This window comes from Artemia sp. Qi Xiang Cuo, chromosome 19 (assembly GCF_049724085.1).
Source record: "Artemia sp. Qi Xiang Cuo chromosome 19, ASM4972408v1, whole genome shotgun sequence".
NCBI lineage: Eukaryota > Metazoa > Arthropoda > Branchiopoda > Anostraca > Artemiidae > Artemia > Artemia sp. Qi Xiang Cuo.
In genome coordinates, this window is record NC_142812.1 from 21958882 (window position 1) to 21971402 (window position 12521).

The 12521-nt window shown below is 35.5% G+C and overlaps 2 protein-coding genes across 5 annotated transcripts in view; one reads left to right on the plus strand and one right to left on the minus strand.

The window, feature by feature from the left end:
* Window positions 1–12521, minus strand: part of LRP1 (LDL receptor protein 1) — a 654607-nt gene that overhangs the window by 590836 nt on the left and 51250 nt on the right. Inside the window, 2 exon segments of the mRNA XM_089105022.1 lie at window positions 5105–5143; window positions 12275–12385. Of these exon segments, the coding sequence (XP_088961148.1) occupies window positions 5105–5143; window positions 12275–12385 (150 nt within the window).
* The window catches only part of LOC148940604 (methionine adenosyltransferase 2 subunit beta-like), a 297990-nt gene that overhangs the window by 168766 nt on the left and 116703 nt on the right, over window positions 1–12521 (plus strand). The gene's annotated exons all lie outside the window — the stretch shown is intronic.

Below are 12521 nucleotides of genomic sequence, written 5' to 3' on the forward strand. Positions count from 1 at the left end.
AACTTCCTGAAAAGAATAGCTTTGTTTCCGACATGATCTCTTGCATGCAGGCACACTCTCTTGTGAATACCCAAGAACCAAATGATCAATCAAACCTCCGCTTTCTCGACAAATTGATACTAGTCGCTTTATATCTTTTATAGCAGCATAGCTTTCTGATTAGCTATTGGCTAGTTGACACTAGAGACACTATCAATTAAATAATTTGATCGAATTATTTCAAGTTCAAGTTCAAGTTCAAGTTCCATTTATTTCCATAAATAACAATAACAAAAACAATATCCCAAAGGGCTCAATGGCCCGTTATTTGGGAAACGACACAGAATAAATGACTAATATTAAAACTTGGCATAAACAATACTAAACAGTGTTTAACTTATAAATCTATAAGGAAAAGAAGTCAACTCACCGACAGTCCACACGAAACAGCGACCCTCCTGTCACCCGACAATAAAAAAATAAAACAAAAATGAAAAATTCTCTACATCATTGAGGATCCAACGCCAACAAAAAAACAATACAACAACTATAAACTAATTAATATTTAACTTTAATAAGAAACTATTCATCTGTCTTTTAAAGGAGCCAAGTGTTTGTGACTGACGAATCTCAGCAGGAACCAAGTTCCAAGCACGTCCCACAGTCACGACCAGACCAAAGTCTGAACGAACCGAGGGAGTAGCCGGAATCATAACATCCTCCCTGTTTCGAACTGCGTAAAAATTTACGTTCCCTACTGGCTTAAGTAGTCCAGAAAAACAAAATGGGAGATCTCCGTGGAAGAATTGATATGCCAACGAAGCTAGAGATATAACATAAATATCTCTAATCTTAAGGAGATTAACAGGAGAGTGTGTAGTCGACTGGAGAACTCTTACCGCTTTCTCATGAAGAATATGAACAGGAGCAAATACAGAAGAAAATGTAGACATCCACACAGACGAACAGTAACATATATAAGGGAAAATGAGAGAGAAATATAAAAGACGGAGTATAGGAAAAGGAAATAAACGCTTTAGTTTACGGATGATTCCAAGTCCACGGGAAATTTTCACTCTTATTACTTGAACTTGCCACTTAAACGATAAATTTTCATCCAAAAGAACTCCCAGGAATCGCACATATCGATCTGGGGGGCGACTTATGGAGCCTCTTGGTGTAGGAAGCTCAGTAATTGTGGGGCAGCTCACACCTGTACGGGAAAAAATAAGAAGGTACGACTTTTTTACATTTAAAGCTAGTTGATTTATGTCAAACCAATTCAGTATCTTTTCAGTCATTGCTTGAAGCTTTAGAATAAGGGATGACTCATCCGGAGCTGCAGCACCTAGAGTAGTGTCATCTGCAAATGATACCAGTTCTTCTCGACTATCAGATGTGGACGCCGACATAGTCTGAGAGTAACATTTGTGACACAATCCACAGCAGACAGTGGGACTTGGGGTGTTTAGAAGTCGGTAGAGGTCGTTCACATATATCAGGAATAGGGTTGGCCCAAGAATAGAACCTTGGGGTACTCCGTATTCAATTGGAATTTCCTTGTCTGTATCTTCCATGGCAATAGATCTGTCAGTAAGGTATGAAGAGAGCCAAGACAATGCTTCCCCACGCACACCATGATGAGAAAGTTTACCAATGAGAATCTTGTGTGTAAGGCTGTCAAAAGCTTTCTTTACATCGAGAAAAATGGCTGCAGGAATAAGATTAGAGTCTAAAGATTGTCGTATAAACTGAAGAAGTTTATTACAAGCATGTTCTGTAGAGTACTTTGCGCGAAACCCAAACTGATGCTTATGGAAAAAAGATTTAGCTTCAAGAAACCTTACCAGACGTTTGAGCATTGGCCTTTCAAATATCTTGGAGAACACTGACAAAAGAGAGATCGGCCTATAATTCCCAGGATCCTCACGGTCACCTCCTTTAAAGAGAGCTATCACACGCGACAATTTAAGACGTTGAGGAAATACTCCTAGTTGAAATGACCTATTAATCAAATGGCAAAGTGGGGTGATAATCGATGGAAGGATATGTTTGATTACTTTAGCAGAAATTTTGTCAAAACCTGTTGAAGAATTCTTTAAGGACAAAACAATATTTGTAATTTCCTGCACTGTAACGTCCTCAAGAGCCATTGATTTCAAGCACGGGGGGCCTAGGAACTGCTTCCAAGTCTGAGACACCGAGCAGTGGGAAACGCTATTAGCAGTTGATTTCCCTATCTCCGCAAAGAATTTGTTCATATGATGTCGTACTTGGCCTTTTTCTGTGATAAGTTGATCGTCTACCATAAGAGACTTAGGGAGACCTTCTAGTTTTTTCGATGGCCGACTAAATTCCTTAATCACGTCCCACGTCTTCTTTATATTTCTACCGCACTCATCAAATCTCTTAGTATAATACACTGTTTTTGTTCTCCGAATAATTGATTTCAGCATATTACGGTACAACTTAAATGCTTCTAATTTAGCATCACTTGGTCTGTTTTTGTACTCTTTCCAAAGGTTTTGCTTTCTATTTATTGACTTGAGGACTCCCGGTGTTAGCCAGGGAGCTATGGGTGTTGATCTTCTTGATCGAGGATTCCTTAAAGGAGCTTTTAGACAATAAGACGCGAATTTTTCCTTAACAGTGTCATAAAACTGGCCAAATATATCGTTATAATTGCCCAAATTAATATTTTCTGGTAATGAAAAGTCCCATGAAGATGTACTCAGATCTTCTTTCAGTTTCTCCAGCTCCACTGGTGAGCAACATAATCTCGGTGTATCTTGGGGGACTAATCTTTGTGGATTTTGGAGGATTGGAAACAAGGCTGCAACTGGCAAATGGTCGGAAGTATCAGAAAGCAGTACTTCGTTCTTAATAGAGTGTAGGGATGAAAAAGTGTTGCAAATTAATGTTGTTGACTGGTTAGAAATCCTTGTTGGTATGTTTATACACGAAGCTATTCCATACAAAATCAGTAGAAACGAAAGATCAGACGCCTGTCTAGGTAACGGTTCCGCAAGGTCAAGGTTAAAGTCGCCCATCAATACAACTTCGGATTTTTCAGAACAAACTTTTCCAAGAACACCTTCTAATGTTTCCATAAATTGGGTTATAGACCCACTTGGAGAACGATATACTTCGCCTATTATTATCCTTTCCTTAGCGTTGATTGGGACTTCTATAAAAAGTGACTCAAATACCTTTTCATTATTTGTACATAAATCATGTCTTAGTATAGCCTGAAAATTATTTCGGATGTAAAGTCTGAGTTCACCTTTTTGGACTGTCTTGCGGTTAAGATATATCGACATATAACTGGGAATATCCAAAAGTACCTGATTTTTCTCGCTCAAAAATGTTTCACAGAGACCGATAATTGCAGGGCACGAATTCCTACATAATAATTGAATATCATCAAACGAGCAATTTAGGCCCTGAACGTTTAGATGCACAACCGGGAGTGCATCAACCCACCGAGCTCCGGAGTCCCAAAATCTCAGCTCCTCCACAAACACACTATCAATAATATTCTCAAAATTTTCATAAAAATTCATATTGGGGGCTTTACCACCCGGATTATTTATAATTTCATTAAAATTAACTCTCCCACATTCATAATCATTTAATTTCCCTAGTGTTATGTTAGCGTTAATCCCCAATAGAGAATTAGTTTCAACCATAATTACTTACCCATGCAGGTGACAGAGAGCCATGCTGTAGTCGCGTGAACACCAGTGACGTCAACCTCTTAATCCGAATTAAAAAGGCTATGACATGAACTTGATTATTTTGCTCTGAAACAAAAAAAAATAACAAGTAAAATAGCACAGGAAGGTGTAAATACTGAGGGTAGAGAAACACAAATAAAAGGGAAAAATACAAAAAGACAAAAAACATTAACGAACAGCACATTTTTTGAAGATATAGTATATTAAGCGGAAGCGAGCACTCACTAATAATCATGCGTCAGAATCGAAATCAGAATTGACCGAGGGGAAAACTAGGGTAAGTGGGTCGTAGCATGCGTCATCAACCTTGATCCAGTTAGAACTAGAAGTCTTTTTGGATTCTAGCCACAACCTAGTCCCCTTTTGAACCACTTTGGTATGAGACACTTTATCGGAGGCAACTTTACAATTTCTTAAATTATAACCCGTACTCAAAAGTTCTTTCCGACGTTTAGCCAGCTCGAATGGAAGGTCAATACTGACGCTTTTCCCTGTATTTCTTAGATTACCAACACAAGCCATAATATTGTCCTTATGTCGAAGATTTAAAACAGATACAAGAATAGGGTCCGATGCCGGATGTGACTTTTGTTTCCTGGGACTTTTAGCCTTGTTTCTAAGTTTATAGATGGCCGTGAACTTAATATCCCTGTAGTTCCGTACCAACATTTCTGATAAAAAATCCTTAACGGTTTCTTCAATGTTTTCATTTTCCTTTTTAGGAATTCCATGGATAAGAAGATTATTGCGTTTAACATACAATTCAGTTCTTAAAACCTGGTTTTTAACTGCCACAAGAGCAGATTTCAAGCCAGTGTTCTCTTGTTTCAACGCTGCATTCTCCGTACGAAGATTTTCTACCAGTTGTTTTAAGTTGTCCATACGTTCATCAAAATACTTTTTCGTGAGAGACATCGCTAATTATATTGTATCGGTAATTAATATATCGCTAAATATACAGTACGCTCGCTTCTTTCCTCAACTCATCAAAATGACATTTCAAAAAAACTTACGAGCGTGGGCCCCTTTCTTCTAAAATCCAAATATAAGGGGCCCCAGAATCAATAGTGCAATAATTGAAATAAAACTGGATATCACAGTTGAGAACTATCACGAAGTAAAAATTATGTCTTGCCTTAACGAGCGCTAGTTCAGTACTGAAGCAATTTATATGAAGCAATTTAAATAGGCAATAAGAAAACTCATAATCCGGCCTTCTTTAAATATATATTTCAATATGCACTGAAAATATAATAAATGTTTCCATAATAAACATAATAGAACACAAAAACATATGTGAGGTTAAGTCAACTTATTCCCGAATGAAATTCATTCACTGATTCAAATATTGAAAGTGTTAATAAGTGCTATATTCCGTTTGTACAAACCTGAGTCACGTGCATCCGAAGCAATACTCTCCTCATTGGCTGCGAGCAAAAAATATTAGTGAATAAACGAGTCGGAATGTCTTAATTCCATACATTGAATAAAATGTGTGAACAGCACAAAGCTACAGGTCACACTCTCCCGAATGGAGAAAAAGAAAAGCAGCACAAAATAAGACTAATTACAACATTCAGGTAGTATTCTAGATCACTCAGTAAGTTATTCAAAGAAAAGACTGTGATACTACGATAATACTACGATACTACGACGATACTACGTTGAACAAAAATTTAAAAGAAAATTGTTCGGAAACAACTTTTTTTGTAACATGTTTCACGATACGAGAGACCAACCTACTGCTAAATTTGGCCAGTTTAATTACTAGGTTTTATGCACTGTTGAATCTTCCCTTTAAGTAATCATTAGATGGATTTGATGGAAGAGCCCTATCAGTAAAACAACTGCAGTTTGATCAGCATTGACTAACATAGCTGTTTTCAAGTATTCTTTCCTATGCATTGCCTTCTGAGGTTACTACATCCACAACTGATTTCGGCTATCTATGCATATGCCAATGAATAAAAGATGTCAAATTGAGAGAGGAAGGTGGTCTCTTAATTCTAATGAGGTTTTCTAATATTTCGAAATATTAAATTTTCTTCTATTTATTTATATAAATTTTCTATTATATAAAGTTTCTTTCTCGCAAAGAAGATTAAGAATTTGATTTTAATACCAATTTCTCTCAATGCTATTTGCTTATTAGTTTCGTGTTTCCTATTTCCAGTAATTTGACTAAATTTAACTAATGTAACTAAATAGGTGACATCAAAACTGCCAAAAACATTAGTACATCTTTTTAATAAGCTGAGACTGTAATAAGGAGATAAATAACTCTTTCTCAACTATACAAACAATTTTCATAAACAGTCTTGAACAAAATGAAAAAAGGGAGTTAAGAAATCATGTGTTTATTGAACACAAACCCGAATAAGAATCGCACTTTCATATAATGAAACTTCGCCGACGGGCTTCGCAGTATATGGTTATTATGGTAAGATAAATGTCAGGGATTAATGAAAAGTTGGCACTACTAGAAAATAATAGGGTAAATTTTTATGAAGAGGTTGATAGGGTGCTCCAGGATGGTGATGATATGTGAAGGTTGAGACTGGGACCACCAGCGAGGTATGCTTTACCCACTGATATATTTTCACCCAATAACTCTGGGAAACCTATGCTGGTATATTTGAATTGTCGAGGGTTAAATAGTAGTTTTAGGTATATTTCTGAGTTGTGTGATAGTGTGAGTGATATAAATATTGTTGGGTTGACTGAGACTTGGCTTAATGATCATAATGATTTGCTACTTGATATTAATGGTTACACGTTTTATAGGAAGAATAGAATGATACATCGACATGGTGGGCTTGCAGCGTATGTAAAGTCAAGCCTTACTTCTAAGGTAAGAGAAGATTTATCAGTATCTGTTGAAATGATATTTGAGAGTATGGTTTTGCAGGTTGATATTAAAAAGAATACATTTTACGTAGTAGTTGAATATAGAACTCCCTCAAGTTCGTTACAACAATTTATGGATTATATGGAGTCACAGCTGATGCAACTACCATCTTCGGCCCATTGTTTTTGTGATGGGTGATTTTAATATTGATATGAAGAATAGGGAAAATGTGGTTCGCAATAATTTTTGTAATCTTATGTTTAGTTTTATGTCACCCAGTTATTGATGTGTAAACTCGTAATACTGAGACGTCTTAAACTTTCATAGATAATATTTTTTCGAGTGTTAAATATGATAGCCCAATTGCAATCCCAAATTATGTGTCCGATCACTGTTTAATTATTTTATGTATAGATATTTAAAAAGACATGCATAATTATTCTGATAATATAAATAGACAATACTCTTATTTTTACAAATCAATTATTATTGAAATGAAAGAGCGACTTGAGGAATGTGATTGGAGTTGTTTAAGTGAATGCGCAAATTATGGTGACAGGTTTGCACTGTGGTATGAAAAAGTCACAAATTTGATCAATAAAGTGTGTATTAAGATAACTATAAAAAAAAATGAAAGAAGTGCAAAAAAGCCATGGATATCCCGCAGTCTTTTGACTAGCATCAAGGGGGCATGCATTGTATAAGGTTAGTAAAATTACTGACCGAGAATTAGACCGAAATATTTATAAGAATTATAATAACGCGCTCAATAAATTGTAAAGAAAAGCAAAAAGGATTATTACTCGAAAATATTTGATTCGTGTAGAGATAGCTCTTTGAAGACTTGGAAGTTATTCGGTCGATAATTGGAGTAATTTATAAGGAGCCATGTGGAAGCGAACAATACCAGGCAGATTTTAATAAAAACTGGCCGATCATTTTACTAGCACAGGTAATGAAATTAGACAGTCAGTAAGTATACATCAAAACGAAGGGTCGTTTCACCAGTATATTGGGCCAGCTAGTGAAACAAGTATGTGGCTGCAAAAGACGAATGAAAGTGAAGTGTTAACAGTGATTTCTGGAATAAAAATAATTCCACTGGATCAGATTTTTTATCCCTCCGTGTCCTGAAAGAAATTTTTCCAATTATTAAGGATCAACTTGTCGAACATATTAATGGGTGTTTTAAGGATGAAAACTTCCCTCGGCCATTTAAAACTTGAAAAATAGTGCCAATTTTATAGGTGACCGAGAAGATCCTAGCAACTATAGACCAATATCACTGCTTCCGATTATAGCTAGAATAATGGAGAAGATATTATGCCTAAGGATTGAGACATTTCTAGAGAAAAAAGGATTTTTCTTTAAGAACCAATTTGGTTTCAGAAAGAAACATTCTACAGAGCATGCAGTTCAGTTTCTTACAACGTTGGTTATTGATGGCCTTGATAAACATCTTAAGGTCATAACTGTATTTTTAGATATTTTAAAAGCGTTCGATTCTGTGGACCAGGAAATTCTATTGCGTAAATTAGACAATGCCGGTATAAGAGGAAGAGCTTTGAATCTGTTGAAGTCTTACCTAAGTGATAGAAAATTATATTTGGATGATGAAAAACAATCTACATATGAATATGATGTCGAGTCTGGAGTCCCACAGGGATCTCCCCTTGCTCCACTATTATTTGCTATATATATTAATGATCTATGTGGAGTTTTATCTAATATTGTTGATTGAGTAAACAGTGGAGACCCAAATATGATCCCTGTAAAAGCGTTAGTTTTATTTGCTGATGATACTAATCTAACGGTATGCGCAAGAACTGAAAAAGAGATGCTCCGTGCAGTCGAACATGATATAAATTTGATTGAAAAGTGGACTAGGTTGAATAAGCTGAAAAAAAATTTTAATAAGTGTAATTTTTTGTGGTTGGCTCGTTCTAAAAAGTATTATCCTTGGGTAGATAAGTTGCGGTGTGGGAATTCGTTTATTAACAGAGTACATTCGACTAGGTATTTAGGCATTATTGGAGATGAGACGCTTAGTTTTTCAGATCATATAAATTGTAAGAATCTAAAATTTCCCGTAGTGTTGGAATTATTAGGAAGTTAAATCCCATTTGTCCGAAAATTGTCCTTAGACTTTTATATTTTTCACTTGTCCATCGTTACCTTTAAATTGTTGTTCAGTATAGTCTTCAACTTTTCAGTCCCGTCTGAAACAACTTAGAGCTTTGCAGAATTCTGCCATTAGGATTTTAGCAAATTATGGACCGAGAGATTCAGTGAGAAATGTGTATTTGAAACTGAATATTCTTCCTGTAGCAGGTATATTCCTTTTTTATCGATCTATGCTAATGTTTGATATTATTAATAATTTTAATGGCATGTTTATAACTGGTGTGGATCTTCACAATTATAATACAAGAAATGCAGATGCATTTCGGCGGCCGCAGTGTGAAACAACCCGGTCACAGTTCTCTGCTCGGCAAGTTTTGCCGAGCTCCTAGAGTCACTTACCAATTGGGGTTGTGCGTGAGTATGACCGAAGTAGTTTCCGGGGAAAATTGAGGGATTTTTATAATAATATTTATCAATTTGTTTAATTTTTTGTTTGTTTGTTTTTTTGTTTTTTTTTTAGTAGTGCCATAATATAATTTAGGGTTGTGTTTTTTTGTTATCCCGTCGGCGGGGGATATTGTTTTGTTTTTGTTTATTTATATTGAATTATTTGTTGGAAGTTGGAGTTGGCCTAACGAACAGAAATGTTCCTTGGCGTTTGTTTTTTGTAAATTATGTGTAAATAAAATTATACTCCTGGAGAAAAAAAAAACAAGAAGTCCTAAATATTTTATTTGTTTATATAAAAATAAAATTATTAATAAAAAAAAAGGATAGAATAGATTCTATGGTTACACACAGTAGCACCAACTGACAAGAATGTAGGAGGGCGATTTTTGTTTCAATACAAACACCAGAAAGACATAATTTCCAATGAAAATACCAAAAGCCACATTAAATTTTCCCTGCTATTTCCCCTTCTTGCAATCATAAATTGGTAACCCTGATTGAAAACAATCACAAAACCTACAGTTTTGTCTGATGAAACTTTGCTAATCAAAATTATTGCCCAAATCCTTGAACTTTACTCGCGACATCTATATTTTTCAAGTTTTTATATATTATAGATGTCCCAACAATCTCTTTGTTTAAGTCATCTAATTTTCACATTAAACATGATATCTGACAAGATATAACATTCTAAGCTATGCATAATGATCAGTATTAATCCAACCAATGAGCAAGCCAAAATTTTTAACCCTCAATAATAAATCGAACATGACAGAATTTTGTAATTCTTAACTTCGGACGAAAGTGGCGTTATAGTCGTTCTATAAAAGAAGTTTATTTCTGGTATCCAAAAAAAGCAGATTTTGAAAACACCAATTCAGCCGAAACTGGCACTTGAATAAACAAATATCTCCTATAGACAGTTTATTCAAATATCTCATAATTAGATCAACCTATATAATGCTCTAGACCAGAGATTTGCAACCTCCCTTGTTGCAAATCATCCTGCATGCAACCTCCTGATGACAAAATTATAAAAACACTAATAATTTTTTGTGCAGCTCGCTAGTCATTCTCACTCCAAGTAGAATTTTTTTTAGCAGAATTGCTGAAAATTGACAAATACTAGCATTTAAAAAAACTTTGATATTTATGCCACACCTAAAAAGCCTTCGTACACCATACACCGCATTAATGGCTTTTAATTGTTTCTCCATGTACCCATTTTTCTTGAAATTTAATAGGCTCTGCGGCGCATTGCATTATTTCAAGTGACAATACAACCCACCATAATAACGATAGGACATCCCTACTCTAGACAATCGGACCTAGTTATCTAAACACTCGCAGTAATTTACTTAAAGAGTGTTTCCGCTGTCTCAATTGTTAGCAACTACTACTACTGCTATTAACAACTCATCGTAACACCAAGCTGCCTGTGGCCAACACGGCTACACAAGCTCCTCCTCCATCCCAATCTGTCAAAGCCTCTTTTTTACATCCTCCCACGAAGCTCCCCTTTAACTTTTTCTCTATAACTTCCTCCTAACCCAGATGAGGACGACCTGCTTTCCGTTTAGCCCTAGACGATGGGCCGAAAAGAACAATCTTCGGCAATCTGTCATCCTTCACCCACACAACGTGCCCTAGCAATCTCGACCTTTCTTCCATTATAGCCCTAGAGAGCGGTATTGAACCACAGTTTTCGTACAGCCTATTGTTTGAAATACGGTCAGTCAGCCGGGTACCCAGAACAATCCTTAAGGAATTTCTCTGGAAAACATCTAGCAAATCTTCATCCACTTTCGGAGCGCCCATGCTTCAGAGTCATATTTGACCACTGTTATCACTGTAGCTTCTAATGTTCTAATCTTGGTTTGCAGACTTATCTTCCTATTCTTCCAAATATTTTTTAACTGTGAAAAAACGCTCTAAGTCTTGGCTAGTCTACTTTTAACATCTTCACTGCTCCCACCATCTTTACTAATAATACTACCAAGGTAAGTGACGCTGCCCACCTGATCAATCTTTTCATTACCCAACGTCACCTTTTCAATCTTCACTTATTCCTAGCCTTAGAGACTTAGTCGTCTTAACATTAATTTTCAAACCTATTCTAGCACCCTGAACTCTCAAAACCTCTAAAAGTTTATTCATTTTGGTGTTAGCAACAATGTCCCGAAACATAATTGCCACAAAAATTAAAATACAACCATCAAATGTTTTGCAAATATCTAACACCGTACTCAAAATTAAAAAAATATAACAATCCCGTTGAGGAGTTTTCAAATCAAACATCGATAAGTAGACAGTTTTCTCTGTAATTTGTTTGATGAGATTAGCTCGGTTTACCAAGCTGAGCAAGGGCTAATAGTCAATTAAGAAAAGAATACCATTCAGGGCAAGGCCATATCTAGGGGGTAGTGGGTTCGACCCCCCCCCCCTCCGAAATGTTTTTGCGACTTGTTAAAAAGTAGTAAAAAAGTATAAAAAAAAATTTATTTTTTTTTTTTTATACTTTTTTTTTTAACCCCCGAATAAAAAAACAATAAACCCATTGATTATTATTTTTTTCAACGTTTTTTTTTAAAAACAGGGGGGGGGACGTCAACAAGAAAAGTAATCGTTTCTTCGTATTTTCATACATTAAACAAATTGAGAAATGTGTATTTTATGCAACTGCATATTTCAAAGGAGGGGATTAAAACATGGATCTCTCTCCTTCAGGAAAGGGTTTAATTTTAATATAAAAAAAAATATCGCTACCATCGGAACATAAATTTTAGAATGGCAAGAATACCGCAAAAATCATGTGTGCTTTTGGTCCCCATGTAGAATACCTCTGGGCAGGAAGAACTGCCCGAAGATATTTCTAAAGACCTAGATTATCTATAGCTACACCTTTTCTACCACTTTTAAGAAACAAGCAGCCAAATTTGAATCTAGCGTTTTTTCTCTCACCTAGTGATTTTTTCTCAATATGTCAGTTATATTATTTTTGACCTGGTGGCAACCCTGATCACAACAGTAAAAAGGCTGAGAAACAACGATCTAACTGAGTGATTACAAATACAAAATCTTTGGGTAAATTTTTCAATTACAAAGAAAATAAAAAAAGGAAAAAAAAGGAACAAACCTTGGCAAGAAGTTCCATTAGGTTCTTTTCCTTGAGGACAATAACACAATGATCCATCTGGTCCTGGCTTGCAACCATAGGCGCAAGTGTTACCATCACAAGAATTTGAGCCTTAACAAAAGTAAATAAAACTTGAAATATCTATCTTTAAAAAGTTACATGTTTCTTTTTAATTCATTCTATAATAAAGCTAGCGGGCAAAGCGATAATCAATACAGAATAGAGAGAAAGTGACAAAGAAGCTTTC